Source organism: Cervus elaphus, chromosome 9, assembly GCF_910594005.1.
Source record: "Cervus elaphus chromosome 9, mCerEla1.1, whole genome shotgun sequence".
In the NCBI taxonomy this organism is placed as follows: Eukaryota; Metazoa; Chordata; class Mammalia; order Artiodactyla; family Cervidae; genus Cervus; species Cervus elaphus.
Genome location: NC_057823.1, coordinates 62,332,476 through 62,355,111, shown reverse-complemented (window position 1 = coordinate 62,355,111; position 22,636 = coordinate 62,332,476). Strand labels below are relative to the sequence as shown.

General features: G+C 41.1%; 1 protein-coding gene across 1 annotated transcript in view; it reads left to right on the top strand.

Moving 5' to 3' along the window:
* The window catches only part of PDE6A (phosphodiesterase 6A), a 74,646-nt gene that overhangs the window by 4,929 nt on the left and 47,081 nt on the right, over window positions 1-22,636 (top strand). The window contains exons 2-5 of the mRNA XM_043913260.1: window positions 6,380-6,532; window positions 7,154-7,243; window positions 7,797-7,937; window positions 17,635-17,709. Coding sequence (XP_043769195.1) covers window positions 6,380-6,532; window positions 7,154-7,243; window positions 7,797-7,937; window positions 17,635-17,709 — 459 coding nt within the window. The remainder of the gene's footprint in view (window positions 1-6,379; window positions 6,533-7,153; window positions 7,244-7,796; window positions 7,938-17,634; window positions 17,710-22,636) is intronic.

Genomic DNA, 22,636 nt, shown 5'->3' with positions numbered 1-22,636 from the left:
AAACTTAATTAATCCCTGTGTTTATTTGCTAAATCTGGCAATCCTACTTGACATTCAGTGTATGTCTGTGTATTTATTCTTTACCCTTTCTCGTTGGGAAAGCCCGCAAGGCTTGTCTATTCCTGCGTATCTTATTCACCATTACTGGTCCCCAGACCTAGCCCAGGGCCTGGGACAGAATGGGTCCTCATTACAGTTTATTGAGTGAATAATAAGTGATGGCCCTTTCCCAATGGGCTGTGATATTGTGATTTATAAAAAGAAATATTTATTTGGTCTTTGTCCTGGTTCCTGACACAGAACTGACCCTTGTAATTTCCTGAGTGATAGAACCATCTGACACAGAGCTCCTAAGTCCCTTGGAGTTTCCTGGGTGGTAGGTGGTCTTTTGTTCTAATGAGAGGACTCTTGGTGGACTCCTGGATGGGGACCAGAAAGATAAAGCCTTGATTAGACACCTGAAACCTTCAGCCCATCCCCTATTCTCTTAAGAGGGTTTCCCAGGTGGTGCTAGTGGTAAAGAACTCGCCTGCCAATGCAGGAGGACATAAGAGATGCAGGTTCAATCCCTAGGTTGGGAAGATCTCCTGGAGGAGGGCAACGGCAATCCACTCCAGTACTGTTGCCTGGAGAATCCCATGGACAGAGGAGCCTGGCAGGCTATGGTCCATAGGGTTGCAAAGAGTTGGACATGACCAAAGTGACTTAGCACACACCCACCAATTCGAGAGACTCAGGTTCGATCCCTGGGTCAGCAAGATCTCCTGGAGAAGGAAATGGCAACCTACTCCAGTATTCTTACCTGGGAAATCCTATGGATAGAGGAGCCTGGCGGGCTACAGTCCAGGTGGTTGCAAAAGAGTTGGACTCGACTTAGCAACTAAACAACAACATTCTCGTAAGAGGGGAGAGGGGCTGGAAATGGGGTTAATAATTGATTATGCCTTTGTGATTAAACTGTCATAAAAAAACCTCAAAAAACAGGGTTCTGAGACCTTCTGGGCTGGTGAACACATACATGCATGTGCTGGGAGGGTAGTGTACACCCCAACTCCAGGGGACAGAATCTTCAGCACACAGGACCTTTCTGGATATCACCTTATATATCTCTTTATCTGACAATTCATCAATCAGTACCCTTATTCTATTCTAAGACTGTAAATGTAAATACTTCCCTGAGTTCTATGAGCTTTTCTGGCAAATAATCAAACCCAAGGAGTGGGTGACTGGAACCTCGATTTACAGCCAGTCAGGCAGAAGTACAGATGACAATCTATGACTTGACATTAGCCTCTGAAGCAGGGGCAGTCTTGAAAGGCTGAGCCCTTCAGCTGTAGGTTCCTGTTCTCCAGGTAAACAGTGTCAGAACTGAACTGAATTGTTGGATACACAGCTAGTGTCAGAGAACTGGTCAGTGTGGGGAAAAAAAAAACTACATATCTGGTTTGCAAAGTGTTGTGAATATGGTAGTTATGTGAGAGTAAAGGAAAACAGTGAGTTTCTTTTAGACAGTGATAATCCCATTTCTGAAGACTGAACCTAAAAGCACTGTCATTTCCAGAGGCTCTTACACTGGTTGTCCTGCTCTCCTTCCCGCCCTATGACACCTGGGTGTCATGCCAGGCCAGAAAGAAACCTCAGAGAGAACCTGGTCTGACACTGTGATTTTACTGAGGAGGAAACAGGCTTGGAGAGGTTTCAACTGCTGACAGGCTCATGAAGCCACTCAGAGAACAAGTCACTACCTCCTGGGGCCCCAGGATACCACCAATCCTCTGGGGGCTTTCTTCACATTATGGCTTGAATTGTGAGTTCATACTTTACATGATGTCCCCACTATACAGTGACAACCCACTGAGGACAACCTCACCTTTCTTACTGGTCTTGGCAGACCCAGTGCCTCTCACAGAGCCAGTGCTCAGTAAATACAAGTGGATGAATGAATCAATCCGTCAATGAGCCGATCAGTGTATCAGTGAATGAATGAATGAATGAATGCAGTGGCTCTGCACTTATGAGCAGGAGAATTGTCCATAAAACAGGGAAGGAGAGAGTTCTACGTGACAGGGAAGATGTGAGAGTTAATGAACTGTCTGGCTCTGGGCCTAGTACATCACTGAGAGTGAAAGTTATTCAATAAATAGATCTCATCATGGGACACACTGGAGCTTGGCACAGAGGATGTTTGAAAAGAGAAACTGGGTTTCCAGGAATGAGAAGCAGTCTCGAATTACATTGGAATAAAATCTAAGCTCTTCTAGTGGCCTCCAAGGCCCTGTCACGTAAGGCCTCTGCCCACCTTTCTGAGGGGCTTCCCTGGTGGCTCAGATGGTAAAGAATCTGCCTTCAATGCAGGAGACCTGGGTTCGATCCCTGAGTTGGGAAGATCCCCTGGAGAAGGAAATGGTTACCCACTCCAGTATTCTTGCCTGGAGAATCCCTTGAACAGAGGAGCCTGGCTGGCTACAGCCCATAGAGTCACAAAGACTCAGACACGACTGAAGCAGCTTAGCATGTACATAGGCACGCGTGCCACCTCTCTGACTTCATTGCCCTCCAATCTCCCTCACTAAGCAGGTCTTCTTCCTGTTTTTCGGATCAGTCAGTTCATTGCCCCCTGCTCCTTGGCATCCTCTGTGCCCTCTGCTTGGAATATACTTCTGTCTGGCTGGCTCTTCTGAGCCTTCACTCTCTGCACTACCTCTTAGAGAAACCTCCCTACCTGCCAGGACTGACCAGAGCAGGTTCAACCTACCCCCGCTTCCATCACTTTCTATAGCATCATCCAGTTTCTCTTCTTCAAAGCAGATGTTTATTTGCTTTTTGTCTGTCCACACCATTTGAGTGGAAGCTTTACTAGGGAAAGATATTCACCTGTCTTGTTCACTGCCAAAACTACCTAGCATACATTAAAGGCTCTCTGTTAATGCCAACTGAATGAATGAACGACTTTGGGCTTTTCTCCACTCAACTTCTGATTCCTGGGCTTTAAAACAGATAGGTTAGTGACTTCCCTGGTGATCTAATGGTTAAGAAAGTGTTCCCAATGCAGGGGGCCCAGATTCAATCCTTGATCAGGGAACTAGATCCAACATGCTGCAACTAAGAGCTCAAATGCCACAGCTAAAGAAAAAGATCCCTCATGCAGCAACTAAGACCAGACACAACCAAATAAAAAAGAAATAAACAAAATAGTTTTAGCAAAGTGGCCTTTAAGGCCCCTCCGTCACTGATAAATTGAGGTTCTGTGACACAGTTGAGAACTCTGTATATGCTGAAAATATAAGGTTGCCAATGATTATACAGACACCAGTCAATTGGCAGCTGTCCTATTTGTGAGAAAGTTCTAGGGCTGAGAACTCAGTGGGAGGGAAGGTACTGGTGGCCTCAGTAACATTTGCCTCAGATGCGGGTAAGGCCCAAGTACTGCTTTCCTTGACAGAAGTGAATACTGAAAGACTGAGCTGACTTGGTGCAATGAGTCTGGGCATGTCCCACTCAGGCTTGCATTTAGGGATTCATCAGTTGCCCTTAGGGAGTGACATGGAAAACCCTTGCGGTTAATACCTCTTTAGAGATTTTGCTTAATCCTCCAACACTAATTCAAGTTGAGCACTACTGGCTTCTCTTAATTCCTTTACCCTTCACCTGGTTTGAGACAGCTTCATCGACAACAGGGCCTGTTTATTTATTTATTTTTATTTTATTTTTTTATTTTTCTATTTTTATACACCACCCCACTGAGGGCCTGTTTATTTAATCCCACTCCAACTGGAAGAACCCACAGATGCAGAGCACCACACTCTGAACTTGTGCAGTGTGAGAAAGTTCTAGTTCTAGCACAGGTCTGTGAATTAGCTCCGCAAAATACATTTCCTTCTCAGAACAGCATGAACTGTACACATCTCAGCTGGCTTCTGTTCCCAGCAACGCTAACTGTTGGGCACAGTGCAACCAGGAAACAGAAATGTGGATTCTTTTGGATTTAAGACAACAATTCAGGCTCTGTTCCCACTTTCTGACCACCCAGACTGTACCGCCCTATACTGGCCTCTAAGTTTGCCTTCAGGGTGGGGTGTGGGGGGTGTGTGCTCCTCTGCACTCCCACTGCTTTGAGCCAACCTTTATGTCCTGTGTTATCTGTGTTAATTCTGTGTGAATTCTGTTAATTCTGTGTGGTTCATCTGTGTGCTGGCCTGAATTTTAGTCTTCCCTCTATCCCCAGTGCTTAGCATAAGGCCTGACACAGAGTGGGGCTTCCATTAAGATTTGTGGAATGGGGATATTCACTGGACTGGCTGTGTGGTGCTAGAACTGGATTGCAAACAAAGTTGAAAGCGGACTTCCCTGGTGGTACAGTGGATAAGAACCTGCCTGCCAATGCAGGGGTACAGGTTCAGTCCTGGTCCAGGAAGATTCCACATGTCTCAGAGCAATTAAGCCTGTGAGCCAGAGCTACTGAGCCCAGGCTCTAAAGCTCACGAACCACAATTACTGAGACCGTGTGCTGCAACTACTGAAGCCTGAATGCCCACAGCCTGTGCTTCACAAGAGAAACCACCACAGTGAGAAGCCCATGAACCGCAATGAAGAGTAACCCCCAACGCCACAACTAGAGAAAGCCCGCATGCAGCAACGAAGACCCAATGCAGCCAATAAATAAATAAATAAAAGCTGGAAGTAACAAATTCTTTGGTTCAATGACCCAGACCCAGGTCTACAATTATCCAGGCTTCCCTGAAATGAAGCTTCCCTGGATGAAGCAGCAGAGCTGAGGGCAGTTTCTTGAATCACATACACACACAAATAATAAGTAATGTTAATCTTGAGTTTCAGTTTCCCCCTTCATAAGATGAACTACTAATGGTCCCATCTCTTGGGTCATTGGGAAGAATACAATGAGCACCACACACAACACCTGCTAGCAACTGCAATGGTTATATTCACTAAGGTCTTTTCCTCACTCAAGTTTCTGTTTTATGCTTAACTGTCATCAGTGGAAGAGAGCCTTCTCAAAATCTTCCTCCACAGACAAAGCCAACCCTCCACCTCCACGCTTGGGTCCCTCCAGTGCTTTGCTCACATCTCCATAACCCTTAGTGTATTTCAGACTTTCTTCTACTGGATTTTGGGGACTTTCAGGGCAGAAACCATCTCTAATTGCCTTGTCCCTGATGAAGGGGAGTAGATGGAACTGGTTTCATTCTTTTGTCAACAAGAGAATGGGGAGCCTCTTTATCCCAACTCTACAACAAACTGTGGAAAATTCTTAAAGAGATGGGAATACCAGACCACCTTACCTGTCTCCTGGGAAACCTGTATGCAGGTCAAAAAGCAACAGTTATAACTGGACATGGAACAACAGATTGGTTCCAAATTGGGAAAGGAGTACATCAAGGCTGTATGTTGTTGCCCTGCTTATTCAACTTCTATGCAGAGTACATCATGAGAAAGGCTGGGCTGGATGAAGCACAGGCTGAAATCAAGATTGCCAGGAGAAATATCAATAACTTCAGATATGCAGATGACACCACCCTAATGGCAGAAAGCAAAGAGGAACTAAAGAGTCTCTTGATGAAAGTGAAAGAGGAGAGTGAAAAAGGTGGCTTAAAACTCAACATGCAGAAAACTAAGATCATGGCATCTGGTCCCATCACATCATGGCAAATAGATAGGGAAACAATGGAAACAGTGAGGCTTTATTTTCTTGGGCTCCAAAATCACTGCAAATGGAGACTGTAGCCATGAGATTAAAAGATGCTTGCTCCTTGGAAGAAAAGCTACGACCAACCTAGATAGCATATTAAAAAGCAGAGACATTACTTTGTTGACAAAGGTCCATCTAGTCAAAGCTATGGTTTTTCCAGTAGTCATGTATGGATGTGAGAGTTGGACCATAAAGAAGGTTGAGTACCAAAGAACTGATGCTTTTGAACTATGGTGTTGAAGAAGACTCTTGAGAGTCCCTTGGACTACAAGGAGATCAAACCAGTCAATCCTAAAGGAAATCAACCCTGAATATTCATTGGAAGGACTGATGCTGAAGCTGAAACTCCAATATTTTGGCTACCTGATGTGGAGAGCCAACCCATTAAAAAAGATCCCGATGCTGGGAAAGATTGAAGGGAGGAGGAGAAGAGCACAACAGAGACAAGATGGTTGGATGGCATCACTGACTCAGTGGACATGAATTTGAGCAAGCTCCAGAAGACAGTGAAGGTCAGGGTTGAGTGGTGTGCTGCGTCCATGGGGTTGCAAAGAGTCAGACACGACTGAGCGAATGAACAACAGCGGTAACCATGGGCACCTGGGGCTCTGGGTTGCTCTCCTGTCTTTGTTCTTCCTCTGCCCACTCACGCTTGTCTTTGTCTTCCTTTAGGATGAGCATTTCTGTGACTTCGTGGACACCCTCACAGAGTACCAGACTAAGAACATCTTGGCTTCTCCCATAATGAATGGGAAGGACGTGGTGGCCATAATCATGGCTGTGAATAAAGTGGATGGGCCCCACTTCACCGAGAATGATGAAGAGGTAAGAGTGCTTAGAAACTGTCGGGTGGGCCATGCCAGCACATTCTCCCAGCTCACAAATCCTCTGACTCTTGCTATTTTTCCTGACCTTGGCTTTCCAACTTTGTAAGACAAGGAAGTTAGTGGTCTGATGATCTGTGGGGGAGGCAGGACAGAATAGTGATTAAGATGTTGGGCTCTAGAGATAAGAATGCAGGGATAATGGTTCTGGTTCTGCTAATATCTGTTTGACTTAGGCACGTTTTTCTGAACCTCAGATTTCTTATCTGTAAAATGGGAATGATTTTATAGTATCTTTTATAGAGAGTATCTATAATATCTCTTGAGGTCATTTGTGACCATCAAGATAACATACATACATGACTTATCACAGGGCCTGCAAACTCAATGAACAGTAGCAACTTCTCGTGAATACACTTCTATTAACATTGACATTCTACATTCTGTGAGTTTTACCTTCACATAATGCAACATTTTATGAGTCAGCTTTCCATGATCCATCTGCTCAAACTGTCTCGGATGAAGCTTTGAAAATGTTCAAACTTAGCGGCTGATGCTAGAAGTGGCCAGAAGAGGAACTTCTCCTTCTCATCTGTTTCTCCTCATGCTGTTTGATTTTCAGATTCTTCTCAAGTACCTCAATTTTGCAAATCTAATCATGAAGGTGTTCCACCTGAGTTACCTGCACAACTGTGAGACTCGACGTGGCCAGGTAAAGGGCTTGACTTGAGGGAATGAACTGGACTGAAGGTGTCCTCTTCCTTAAGCAATGATGTGCTAAACTAGAAGGCAGTAGTAACAGAAGTGCCTGGGAAGTATCGTACAGTCTCTCCCAGCATCCCTGGGGTGCATGAGTCATGGATGTCTGTAAAGCTGTAACCCAGGGTGACTGCACGTATACGCTTTCATGTCAGCCGGCTTGTATTTGAATCCTTGCTAAGCCATTTACCAGTTCTAAGACCTTGAGCAAATCACTTAACCTCTCCAAGCTTCAGGCTCTTCTTTTGAAAAATGGGGATAATTATGGGATATGGGATAAAGTATGTAGGGTACTTGGGCTCTGTCAATGTATGTTATCATCATTGTTATTAACAAGCTAAGAGATAAAAGAATTGGAAAGAGTTGGACCCAACAGAAGCTGCACCATTATTCACCTCTCTGAACCTCAGTTTCTCCATCTACAAAACAGGGGCAGTTATTCTTGGTTATTGTGAGCTGCTGTTCTGTGCCTCAGGAACACTAACTATGTTTTTGTATTTCTTCAGATACTGTTGTGGTCTGGTAGCAAAGTCTTTGAAGAGCTTACAGACATTGAGAGGCAGTTCCACAAAGCCCTGTATACAGTCCGCGCCTTCCTCAACTGTGACAGATACTCCGTGGGGCTCCTAGACATGACCAAGCAGAAGGTGAGAACACTTAAGAGCAGACATTTCCAAGAACAGGTTAAATATATACCAGCTATATACCATGTGGAACCCAGCCCTGTGTCATGAATTCGGTTGCACAGGGAAATGGCTGGCAGGAGGTGGATGGTTATGAAAGGTTTTTCATAGGTCTTTTACACTGAGGAGAGGAGTACCAGCCTTTACAGAGGAAAAGTCATTCCAGGGCACAGGGGAGGAAAAATAACCTCTATCTTCCCCAGTCCATAGGGAAAAAATGAGCATGTGAGAAGAAGGCATGATGAGGTGGTAAGGTGAGTGATAAAGAAGTTTCCATGTAGGGTGAAAGAGCAGCAAGAAGAAAGTTGCCAACTTCAGAGACTGTCAGAAACTACACTCAAAGGTGGGCAGAAACCTTTCCTATGGTGTGTGGAGACCAGAGCTCATCCAGGCTGTGAAAGTGGGGGTACATACTTAGATCTGGTCCCTCAGAATGCTCTGAAGCCATGTTGGCTAAGGAGGCAGAGAGACTCAAATGGCCTCCAGTCAGGTTCTTCAGCTAGTTTTCACCAAACTGACTCTCCCGTTGTTCTTTCTCTGCCTGTCTTTGCAGCTAATCATTTTATGCCTTGGCACAGAGTTCCAGAATTATCTAGATATACTTCCGCTACCAAAATCCTAAGACTAAACTGTCAGTTTCATTCTGTGCCCTTTGTCATATTGCATGTGGTACACAGCCCAGTGGAGACTCTCCAAATATTTGGTTGAATGAATAAATGAATTACAGAATCTGGGGTTGGAAAAGACATTAGTTCTAGTCCAGAGGCTCCCAAATGTGACAGTAAATTAGAATCTTCTGAGGAGCAGTTTCAAAATTGCTGAGCTAATCATCAAAAAGTCTTCAAATAATAAATGCTGGAGAGGGTGTGGAGAAAAGGGAACCTTTTCTACCTCCTACTCTGTTGGTGGGAATGTAAAGTGGTACAGTCACTATGGAGAAGAGTATAGAGGTTCCTCAGAAAACTAAAAATAGAATTATGATATGATCCAGTAATCTCATCCCTGGATATATATCCAGAGAAAACTGTAATTCAAAAAGATACATGTATCCCTATGTTCATAGCAACACTATTCACAATAGCCAAGACATGGAAAGAAGATGCTATGGAAAAACTTAAATGAACTTTTTGGCCAACCCTATATATATAATGGAATATTACTCAGCTAGAAAAAGAATGCAAAAATGCCATTTGCAGCAACATGGAGGGACCTAAAGATTATCATACTGAGTGAAGTAACTCAGACAGACAAAGGCAAATATCTTATGATATCACTTTTATGTGGAATCTACAAAAAATGATAAACTTATACACAAAACAGAAACAGACTCACAGATTTTGAAAACAAATTTATGGTTACTTGAGGGGAAATGTGAAGGGGAGGGATAAATTAGGAGTTTGGGATTAACTTATACACACTAATAAATATATGAAATAATCAACAAGGACCTACTGTATAGCACAGGGAAATCTACGCAGGGAAAAGAATCTAAAAAAAGAATGGATAATGTATTTATATAACTGAATCACTTAGCTGTACACCTGAAAATATCATAACATTGTAAATCAACTATACTCCATTAGGAAATAAAATTTAGGACTTCCCTGGTGGTCCCGTGGTTAAGACACTGTGCTTCCACTATAGGGGGCATGTTTTCGATCTCTGGTCAGGGAACTAAGAGCCCACATGCTGCGTGGTACAGTCAAAGTAATAATTATTGTAAAAAAGAAAAGAAAAGAAAGATTAAATTAAAAAGAGTAAATAGAAAATCTGACTAGATCTATAACAAATAAAGAGATAGAGTTGGTAATTAAAAAAAGAAAAACTTCCTACGAAGAAAAGCCCACAGTCAGATATTTTCACTGATAAATTCCACCAAGTGTTTAAAGAAAAAATAATACAAATACTTCACAAACTCTTACAAAAATAGAAGAGGATGAAACATTTCCCTACTCATTCTGTGAGGCCAGTATTACCCTAATACCAAACATATCACAAGAAGAAATCCTACCGATCAATATATTGTCTGAATACAGAGGCAAATTATCTTCAACAAAATACTAGCAAACCACATATAAAAAACTGTGGTCATATATAAAAACCATGGTCAATTGATTTTCAACTAGGGTGCCAAGACCATTCGAAGGCAAAAGAATAGTCCTTTTAACACATGGTGCTGGAACAACTGGATAGCCACATGCCAAAGAATGAATTTGGGGCCCTATTTCACATAATATACAAAAATTAACTCAAAATGGACCACAGACCTTAAACTATAAAAACTCTTAAAAGAAAATACAGATGTAAAACAAGTGGTACCTAATTAAACTTTTAAAAGCTTTTGCATAGCAAAGGAAACTATAAATAAGGTAAAGAGACAACCCTCAGAATGGGAGAAAATTATAGCAAATGAAACAACTGACAAAGGATTAATTTCCAAAATATACAAGCTGCTCATAGAAGTCAATACCAGAAAAACAAACAACCCAATCAAAAAGTTGGAAAAAAACCTAAACAGACGTTTCTCCAAAGAAGACATACAGATGACTAACAAACACACGAAAGATGCTCAATATCACTCATTATTATAGAAATGCAAATCAAAACTCCAATGAGATACCACCTCACACTGATCAGAATGTTCATCATCAAGAGGTCCACAAACACTAAATGCTGGAGAGGGTGTAAAGAAAAGGGAAGCTTCTTGCACTGTTGGTGGGAATATTGATACAACCACTATGGAAGATGGTATGAAGATTCCTTAAAAAACTAGAAATAAAACCACCATATGACCCAGCAATCCTATTCCTAGGCATATACCCTGAGGAAACCAAAATTGAAAAAGATATATGTACCCCAAGGTTCATTGCAACACTATTTACAATAGCTAGAACATGTAAGCAACCTAGATGTCCAGTGACAGATGAATGGATAAAGAAGCTGTGGTACATGTACATATAATGGAATATTACTCAGCCATTAAAAGGAGTGCATTTGAGTCAGTTCTAATGAGGTGGACGAACTTAGAGTCTATTATACAGAGTGAAGTATGTCAGAAAAAGAAAGATAAATATTGTGTACTATTGTAATATTGTCCATCCCTGGTAGTCCATTGGGTAGGACTTGGAGCTTTCATTGCCCAGGGCCTAGGTTCAATCCCTGGTCAGGGAACTAAGAGCCTGCAAGCCATGTGATGCAGCCAAACAAACAAACAAGGAATCTAGAAATATGGTACATACGAATTTATCTGCAGGGCAGCAATGGAGAGGACACAGGGTGGTGGGTGGAGAAGAGAGGGTGAGATGTATGGAGAGAGTAACATGGAAACTTATATGACTTTATGTAAAATAGACAGCCAATGGGAATTTTCTATATAACTCAGGGAACTCAAACAGGGGCTCTGTATCAACCTGGAGGGGTGGGATGGGGAGGGAGATGGAAAGGGGGTTCATGAGTCGGGGGACATAGGTATACCTATGACTGATTCATGTTGATGCTTGACAGAAAACAACAAAATTCTGTAAAGCAATTATCCTTCAATTAAAAAATAAGTAAATTTTAAAAAAAGAAAATATAGATGTAAATCTTTGTGGCCCTGGATAAGGCAATGGTTTCTTGGATATGACATCAAAATCACAAGTAACAAAGGAAAAACAGATAAATTGGGCTTCACAAAAATTTAAAACTTTTGTGCTTGAAAGGACAGTAACAAAGAAAGCTTTTGAAAAGACTAGTATGTAAAATATAAAAAGAACTCTTAAAATTAGAAGTATAGGACTAACAGATACAAACTTATATATAAAATAGACAACAAGAATTTACTGTATAGCACAGGGAACTATACTCAGTATCTTGTAATAACCTACAATAGCCAGTCCACTGGCTAAGACTCTGCGGTCCCAATGCAGGGGGCCCAGCTTTGATCTTTGGTTGGGAACCAGATCCCATGTACTGCAACTAAAAGTTTGCATACCACAGCAAAAGATGGAAGATCCTGTGCACTGCAATGAAGACCAGGTGCAGTCAAATAAATAAATAAATGTAAATAAATAGTTATGATGCACCTGTTAATTTAAAAAATAATGGAAATATATATATATAATAATCACTTTGCTGTACAGCTGAAACTAACACAATATTGTAAATCACCTATATATACTTCCATCTTTTTTTTAAGTTTGATGTTTGCTCACAAAGGGGAAAACAAAAATCTCTTACTACTCAACAATAAAAAGATAACCCAATTTAAAAAATAAAATAAATTGCTGGGCAACACGATAATCTGTCTTTTTTACATAATGCTCTACAAACATAATTCCATAGTACTACATGCGGATTTTTAAATGATATACGTACATATAACAAACACACAGAGAAAAGCACTATTACAGGAAAATGGTTCAGTGAATTACCGCAAAGTGAACATCCCACATAACTACCATCAAGATTAGGAAATAGAACATTACTGGCCCCTCAGAAGTCGCTTTCTTACATCTCTCCAGTAACTCCCATTCCTTCTTCCCAAAAGGTAACCACTCTCTGACCTTTAAAGCCATGTTAGTTTTTCCTAATTTTGAAATTCATATAAATGGAATTATACTCTTTTGTGTCTGACTTCTTTTGATCAACATTTGGGTTGTAAGATTCAATCTTATTGCTCATCATAATCATCAATTTTCATTAATTAGTTCATTGATTTTCATTCTTGTAGAATATTCCATTATATGAGTAATCCACAAAGTATTTATTTATTCTACCATCAATAGACATTTGAATTTTCCAGTTTGGACTTTCATGAATGTTGCTATCATGAACACTCTAGTACATATTTTTTGGTACACATATATATTCTATGGTTCCTCTTTCTATAATCTGCTTTATTTCTTGATTTTTCAGTTAATCCTTATCTTGTACATGCCCATTTATTTTTGTTTGAACACTAGAAATCTGCATAAAATGTTTTAGAGATGATTTGAAACTCTTGGCAATGTTATATTCCTCCAGAGGGGATTTATGTTACTTCTGGTTATAAGTTGAGACAAAGGCAGAGTACCTGAATCCAATCAAGGATGGAGCCAATTTGAAGGTTCTTCAGTTTTTCTGAGGATTATTCTGTTTCTGATTCACTTTTACTCCTAGAGTATAAATCTTTAGGAAGGACCAGCTAAAAACCTGCGTTGTTTTCAAGGATCCCTCCTTTTTGACAGGCCCTGAATTTCAACCTAGTCCTACAAGTCATGTAGGTCTACTGAAAGCTTTGCACACCTTTCCAGTTGCTCCACAACATCTTTGGTATCAGTAAGAGGACAAGTTGAATCAGACATCAGGCTCATATCTCTGGGCTTCCCTTGTCTATGATATCTTGGCCCATCAAACTATTGCTGCCTTACTAGCGCTATGATTCCTTCACATAAATGTTTATATACACATACACACATACATATACACAGTCCAGATTTCATGATAATTCTCAGTTGGAGGATTGGTTGAAACAGACTGGCTACCATTGATAGTAGTAGAAATCCTCTTTCTTTGTTCTTTAGTCCACATAGATTTACCTCATTTTTTAAAATAGTATAGGTATACCATAATTAATTTATCCTTTCCCCTATTTCTGGGCATTTAAATCTTTTCTAGATAGTCTTGCAATTGAAGGCAATGCTGTAGGGGACAACCTTGGAGTTAAATCCTTGCGCACTAGACAGAGACTATCTATAGGACAAAGGTGTGGAAGTAGATTACTAAGAAAAAATTTTTATTTCACTTTCTCCAAATTTTCCCTCTAAAGGCTAAATCATTTTATACTCCCACTTGCACTGCATGAGGGTTCCCTTTCTCCAAACTCCGGCCCCCAATTCTGTGTATCTAAATCTTTTTTATTTTTCCTATGTAAATGGGCAAAAAATGTTGTTATTCTTTTTTCTAATTGTTTTTTCACTGATTATCATAGAAAGGTAAATACATTTTATATATTTATTTGTAATTTAACTTTTCTTTTTACATATATTACCCAAGTTTTTCTGTACAATATATTGCCCATTTTTCCACCATTAAAATTGAATTCTTTGTCTATTTCTTATTAAAATATAAGAGTGCTTTATATTATATAGACTATATATCTGTTACCTAGCTACAACCAATATTTTCCCTTTCTGTGGATTATATTTTAACTTTGTCTATGGCATCTTTCATCACACAGAAGATTTAAATTTTATGGCTTCTGTGTTTTGAATTTTGTTTAAGAAAGACTTCCTCAACCTTAATATTATAGCCTAAAATAACCTGATGTGTTTTGATTAATATATTTTCATCTTTTACTCATCTTGAAATTATTAGTATGTTATTAGGTAGGGATAAATTTTGTGATCCCCTCATAATTGCCCATTTAAATAATAGTCTACCCTCTCTCTACTGTTTTGAAATGCCACCATTTTGATATGCCATTTTACAATATACCAGATTTTCATATATTCACGGGTTTATTATTCTGATTTTTTACTTTAAAATATCTCCCTAAGTGACTCTGGTGCAGTTGAGTCATGTGCTGATTTCAGGGAACTTCTGGTTTTAGTGCAGCCATCCATTTGATTTTGGTCAATTCCTGAAACAAATATTTTGCCAAACATGGCTAAATCCAGCAATAACACTCTGATACTCCTTCAGAAAGCACTAAATGAATTCATATAAATGAATGGTTCTTTTTTATTAATTTATCTTTCATTGAAGGATAATTGCTTTACAGAATTTTGTTGTTTTCTGTCAAATCAGCCATAGGTACACATATATTCCCTCCCTTTTGAGCCTCCCTCCCATCTCCTGTCCCATCCCACCCCCCTAGATTGATACAGAGCCCCTGTTTGAGTTTCCTGAGCCATACAGCAAATTCCAGTTGGTATCTATTTTACATATGGTAATGTAAGCTTCCATGTTACTCTTTCCATACATCTCACCCTCTCCTCCCCTCTCCCCATGTCCATAAGTCTATTCTCTATGTCTGTTTCTCCATTGCTGCCCTGTAAATAAATAAATTCTTCAGTACCATTTTTCTAGATTCCATATTTATGTGTTAGAAAACAATATTTATCTTTCTCTTTCTAATTCACTTCACCCTGTATAATAGGTTCTAGGTTCATCCACCTCATCAGAACTGACTCAAATGCATTCTTTTTATGGCTGAGTAATATTCCAGTGTGTATATATACCACCACTTCTTTATCCATTCATTTGTCGATGGACGTCTAGGTTGCTTCCATGTTTTAGCTATTGTAAATAGTGCTGTAATGAACAATGGGATACATGTGTCTTTTTCTATTTTGGTTTCCTCAGGGTATATGCCTAGGAATGGGATTGTTGGGTCATATGGTGGTTTTATTCCTAGTTTTTTAAGGAATCTCCCTACATCTTCCATAGTGGAAATGGTTCTTTTTTAATCAGAATTTCTGAGTAGTTGAATTCAAGAGTCCATTTTAAGGTGCTCAGTTTGTGCCTTAAAAGATCAAAACACAGCTTTGAGCTGCAGTTCTGCCCTCTGTTTCTTTTGAACTCTCCCTCAAAAGGGAAAGTCACATTTAAGTGAGAATATCCTGATTTAGTCATCCCCAATAGATGGAACAATCTAGCATTTAGAAATGGGCTGGGTTGCCTATAATCACTCTAAGAACCAGTTCTCTTCCCCCTCCCCTGCCCTCTTGCCCTACCCCAGATAGCTAAATTCTTAACTGAAGTATTGACATTATGAAAAATGTCAATAAAGGCCACTGAATTGTACACTTAAACTGGGCGAATCACATGGTGTATGAATTATATCTCAGGAAGGCCGTTTAGAAATAAAAGAGAGAGATGGAGACAGAGGAAGGCAGGCACAAACATGCCCCACATTCCAGCCCACCCTTTGTTGACATCTACTTCTCCTCAGGACAATCCTCAAAACCATGCAGTGTTTGACCTTGACAGTGTCAGCCTGATATCCTTCTTCTGGTCTCCTCTAACATTTGTGTTCTCTTTTTATTACTGTTTTGATTCTTACGCTGGCTACCTTACTAAAGTCACTCAAGGGCTTAGTTGTCTCCTCCATGAGATAGCAGATTCCTCTGGGCATGAACTGTACCTTGTCTCTAGCCAGCACGAAGCATGTTGTGGAGCTTAGGGAGGTCCCCAGTTCTCATTTTCACCCAGAACTGAATTGCTTCCTGTTGTCAATAGTCAAGAGGAAGAGTTCAACAGGGCAGAAGGGTGAGAACATGAAATGTGAATGTCATGTGATCATCACTTCCCATCTGCTTGCCCTCTGGATGATGTAAGAGCAGACAAACCACCACAACAAATATGTTCAATGAGAGAGAGAGAGAGAGAGAGGTCAAGAAGCAGAGGGGCTTGACATCCTGCCCATGATAACCCAGAGTGAGTGGATCACTGTCTCTAAACACAGCAGATAAGTGAACAGAGAGGCACTGGAGGACAGAGGCCTCCTCCTCAGGCCCGGATTTGGCCCAACCCAAGTGTGCAGCAGCATGCATTGTAGAAAAACCAGAGGAGAAGCAGCAAGGAAGCCTGGGTGGCATCCTAGTCAGTTTCTTCCCCTGGGGCTACATGACCATGCAGAGCCTTTGCTGACCCTTTCCTCTCCTCTCTCTGCCCCTGTCTTTGCCAGTTATCTTACAGGCATCATCCCTTCCTGTTGAAGCTCAGATAAAGGTCTATCTGTCCATATCTGGCACCATTGCTTCTCCTTCCTTATTTGGGAAAAAATTTTTTTATTATGAAAGCCATACATTTTATTAAGGAAGAATTGCTAAATAATCTCATTCCAGTCCTCCCAAGAAAATCAATTGTTAATGCTTTGTTGTGAATTCTTTGAGAGCATTTTCTATATAGAGTTAAACCATTGGGGTCACATGATCTATGTATCTTTATCACTTCACATTTTTTACTCATTGATGTATCATGGACATCTTTTTAATCAATACATACACATCTGTAATATGCTTGTTACTAGATGTACCATAATTGATTTAATAAGTCTCCTCCTTTTGGATACTTCCTGCTCAGTCACTAAGTCATATCCAACTCTTTGTGAACCCATGGACTGTAGCCCTCTGTCTGGGCTCCTCTGTCCATGGGGCTCTCCAGCCAAGAATACTGGAGTGGGTTGCCATTTCCTATTCCATGGGACTCTTCCTGACCTAGGGATCAAACCCATGTTTCCTGCATTGTAGGCAGATTCTTTACCACTGTGCCATTGTAGGTTTTTTCTAATTTTTCACCGCTATAAATGATACTGTAAGAAACATTGTTCTAGCTAAACATTTGATCACATGTTTAGCAGGTATGTAAGGTAAATTTCTTGGCCATTGAGTCCTCTTTTTCCTTCTCATGTCCCACAGCAGAGGAAGTATGCAGTTGCTCTTGCTTAGCTCCCAATTCTTGGTTATTGATTAAACGGATCCAGTTCTGATAATACTGATATATTTTGAAGCACAGACGTAATTGACTTTTTCCAAGTCTAGAGAATCTTGCAGCCCTGCCAAGCTTAGGTTCCACTGAGTTCTTCCCATCTTCAAAATTTCAATGATAGATGAGTCATCCAGGTGAGTCTTCTTTTCTTAATCTCCTTTTTCAATCTGCTTTCAAGACACATAATTATTGTTTTTCTCAATCCTAGGAATTTTTTGATGTGTGGCCAGTCCTGATGGGTGAGGCTCCACCCTACGCTGGTCCCAGGACTCCGGATGGAAGGGTAGGTCTCTCTCTGGCCTGTTCAGTATGAATAAATGTTTAATGAAATATAATGTAAGGCACTATAGGCCCTGCTGAAGTTTCTCTACCACTTAGGTATTTATCTCTTCTGGGTTGCGTCGTCGCCTTTGAAATTATGGTAATTCCTCATGATTGCTCAAGCCCTGTAATTTGCAAGGTGTTTTAATATCTCACTGGAGTTTCACAACAACCTGGTGGGACTGACAGAAGAGGAAAAATATTCTTATTCCATAGATGAGGAAAGAATTCCAGAAAGATCAAGCAACCTGCTTAACGATTCACTCAGCAGAACTGTAGACTATTAAAGCTGTGAAGAATCTCAAAATCTAATCTAGATGTACACATTGATAGCCGGAAGGTCATTTCCAGTCAATAGATAAATATATTTAGCTATGAAAGTTTTTCAATTCTTTATTTCCAATAAATGTCTAGATTCTCAGATCCTTTTGAAAAGGTGGCAGATCATTCAAAACTGCACAGTCCCCTCACCCCCATCCCACAGGGCAAATTTGATTGGAGCTGAGTAGCAGCTGCCTCCTTGCAACCTGGCCTGAGTTCCCTAGTTTGCCACAGTCCCCCTGACTCCCTCTTGTGTACCCCTGGCTGCCTCCTCTCTTTTGTTTCTATTACGTCTCCCTTGGCATTTCAGTGTGTGACCTCTGGCCTCCTACTATTGTACATTTAAAGATGGGACATAAACACTTTAAAGAAGCTGTAATGAAATATGTGGGGATGCAAAGATGAAGCAGGATAAACAGACCTGGCACTCAAATGGCCTATAGAACCTGTAGAATGTCTTTAGCTGAGGCCACAAAGAATAAGTAAGCAGCATAGCTATGTGCTGAATTGAGCTTTAGTCCAGTAATTGTCTCACAAAACCTTCCAGGCTGTCTGAAATGGTATATCATTTCTGCTAAGAGGCCTGATTCCCCCCAGCCAACACTGCTGATGCTGCTAAGTTCTTCAGTCGTGTCCGACTCTGTGCAACCCCATAGACGGCAGCCCACCAGGCTCCCCTGTCCCTGAGATTCTCCAGGCAGTAATACTGGAGTGGGTTGCCATTTCCTTCTCCAATGCATGAAAGTGAAAAATGAAAGTGAAGTCGCTCAGTCGTGTCTGACTCTTAGCGACCCCATCGACTGCAGCCCACCAGGCTCCTCTGTCCATGGGATTTTCCAGGCAAGAGTACCGGAGTGGGTTGCCATCGCCTTCTCCATGACAGACCTTATTTAACCTTAATTCAAACTCTAGGTATTCAGAATTAACACCCTGGCTGTGAGTTTCATATACACACCAGAAAAGATTTCAACCTTGGAATCAACAATGTCTGCTGAGCTTTATACAAAATGACCTTTATAATCTGCCACTGTCCAGTTTCAAACTACTATTTTGCCCACACAATTTCATGTTTTCATTTTGGAGGACTAACTCTGCAAAGCTAACATCATGTGCTATTGTCAGAAAACTGTTTGCGGACATTTTTTTCTTTTTAAGTACAGCTTGCTGTATTGGCATAGTTGAGATGTTACTACTGAGTTTTCATCGAATTCACCTATGAGTTGGTTTTGTTTCTTCCAGAAATTTAGAATTTTTGGAACTAGGGTAGAGACCACTCTAGCTTTCAGACTCCACCAACTTCAATTAATTTCAATTTTCTGGGCTGCTTTAATATTCAGCTCTCTGAGCTGAGCCCTGTGGTCAGAAGTCATCTCCAACTCCAGAAGGCCTAGAGAAATATCAGGCCCTATCTAACTTATCTGGTTCTTCACTCTTGAGGATCCTTATCTTCAAGATTGAACTGAAGATGGGGGAGAAGACACATTTATATGTATAGCTGAGGCCCTTTGCTGTCCAGTTGAAACTATCACAACATTGTTAATTGGCTATACTTCAATATAAAATAAAAGGTTGTTTGTTTTCTTTTTTAAAAGATTGAACTGAAAAGGACATTTTCTCACTAAGCTCCAGCCTAAAAGGGATGCTCATCATCCGATCATTTCAGAAGCTTTAGTTTCACTGAGGTGACCAGCACACTCATGGGTAAAACTTTTCTTCCTCAAACCCTCCTCCAGCTCATGCAGCAATGACCCAGTCTTTGTAAGAGTGTGACATGTTGCAATGGAAAAGGCCAGAAGACAAAGAACTTTGGTCTTAGTAGGTTGCTAGCCTGTAGGGCGAGCTTGGTCAAATAACCCCTTAGGGTCTCCATTTTCTCTTCTATGGAATGCTATCACCGAATTTATCTCCAAAGGCAGTTTGATGTTTAGGACACAGTTGGTAAGGAAAACACAGAGAGGCCTGAGCTGGGGCCCAGACACAGCAGGACAGGACTGGACAAAAGCAGATCTTCTGGAAAGAGCAAAGGGTTGAAGGGAGGAAGACTAAATTCAGGTCCCTGCTCCAGCAGCTGGCTGTGTGGCCTTGGACGCCTCTCGGAGCCTCCCCTTCCTCATGTGGAACACCCAGGTGATCAAGCTGACCTAGGCAGGCCATGGTGGCTAAAGCGAATCACACTGACTTGGTAGGCACTCCGACAACCATGGCAACATAAGTCTCACTCTCTGCCGGGCACTTCACCTGGAGTCTGCGAATATACTCTTCTCATCAGTTTATGGAGGAGGTATCCAGGTAGGTCAGTGGTAGAGAATCTGCCTGATAAGCAGGAGACATGGGTTCAATCCCTGGGTCAGGAAGATCCCCTAGAAAAGAAAATGGCAACCTACTCTAGTATTCTTGCTTGGGAAATCCCATGGACAGAGGAGCCTGGGTGGCTACAGTCCAAGGGATTGCAAGAGTTGGATACAATTGAGCAACTAAATAAAAACAACGTTCTCTTTATGTCTGTTGGATAGTAGAGGACATTAAAGGCTTGAAGGGGAAAAATCATTTACACAGTTTCAAACCCTGTATGCTTTTCTTTCAGGTAACTATCATTGCAATCATGCTGCTTAACATCCCCTGTTGCCTTCTAACATCACTCTCACAATTGATCTGCCATGTTCACGCTAGAAACACAGTTTCTGTCTGGATTTTGACCAATTAAGCTCCCCGAATCTTGGGTCTGAAGCTCTCCCAAAGCAGCTCTACCTCACTTCATCTCCTTTTAAAAATAAAGCATTGTATGTGTGTGTGCTTTCATTATGAAAAACAGCTATGTAGGCTTCATGAAAAAAACAAAAATGGCACTTCTTTTAAAACTGGTATATTTCCATGCATGATGATCTGGCTCTGGTTGTATCTGGCTCTTTCAAAGACCCTGTGTTACTGTGTCAGCTGCTTAGGTGCAAGGTGACAAAGGCACTCATTGATGGCTTGGTTTTGATTTTCCAAAAGCGGGTGGACTCCTACATGAATATGGCCTTGAAAGTAACTTGGCTGAGCTACAGCGTGTGGAAAAAGTTCTATTTATCTAGAGAACACTGACTTTTCTGTTGCTCTCTGTGAAGGTAAAACTGAGTCTCATGTTAAGTTTAAAAGAAAAAAGTCCATCTCTCATCTTTCTAAAAGAACCTGGTAGAGACCTCTGGGTAGGGCAGTCTACCAGGCCCAGAGAGCCAGCAGGTTGCCTAGGGGAGCAGTGAATAGCCCAGGTTCAAGGACAGATGACCCTGAAGCAAGAAAGCCATCTCCCCGGCCAGGAGGAAACAGCTCTGCCAAAGGCCCAACAGATTTCTAGAACTGCCCATAGGATATGACTTCATAGTTTTAAAATGTTCTTAGCACAATTGTTTATATTTACTGAAAAAGGAATACATGAGAACAGAGAAGAGCTCACACCATACAAAAGAGTACAGTACAGAAATCTAGCCTGCCTTGAGGCAGCTAGGCAGCCACTATGAGTGGTCTATCTTTCTCAAATGTCTATGGATATTTCTGTATGTACATATACAAGCTGGGTTTAGAAAAGGCAGAGGAACCAGTGATCAAATTGCCAGCATTCATTGGATAATAGGGATTCCCAGGTGGTGTTAGGTGAAGAATCTGCTTGCCAATGCAGGAGACATAAGAGACAAGGGTTTGATCCCTGTGTCGGGAAGATCCCCTGAGGGAGGGCATGGCAACCCACTCCAGTATTCTTGCCTGAAGAGTCCCATGGACAGATGAACCTGAAGGGCTATAGTCCATAGGACTGCAAAGAGTTGGACGTAACTGAGGCGACTTAGCACTGGATCATAGAGAAAGCAAGGGAATTCCAAAAAAACGTCTACTTCTGCTTCATTGACTACACTTACGCCTTTTTCTATGTGGATTACAACTAACTGGAAAATTCTTAAAGAGATGGGAATACCAGACCACCTTACCTGCCTCCTGAGAAACCTGTATGCAGGTCAAGAAGCAACAGTTAAAAGTGGACATGGAACAATGGACTGGTTAAAATTTGGGAAAGGAGTACATCAAGGTTGTACACTGTTACCCTGCTTATTTAACTTTTAGGCAGAGTAATCCTGGGCTGGATGAATCACAAGCTGGAATCAAGATTGCTAGGAGAAATATCAACAACCTTAAACATGCAGATGATACCACTCTAATGGCAGAAAGTGATGAGGAACTGAAGAGCCTCTTGATAAGGGTAATAGAGGAAGTGAAAAAGCTGGCTTAAAACTCAACATATAAAAAACTAAGATCATGGCATCTGGTCCCATCATTTCATGGCAAGTAGAAGGGGAAAAAGTAGAAGCAGTGACAAATTTTATTTTCTTGGGCTCCAAAATCCAAAACTTCAGATGACTGCAGCCATGAAATTAAAAGATGCTTGCTCCTTAGAAGAAAAGCTATAACAAACCTAGACAGCATATTAAAAAGCAGAGACATTACTTTGCTGACAAAGGTTCATATAGTCAAAGCTATGGTTTTTCCAGTAGTCATGTATTGGTGTGAGACTTGGACCATAAAGAAGGTTGAGCACC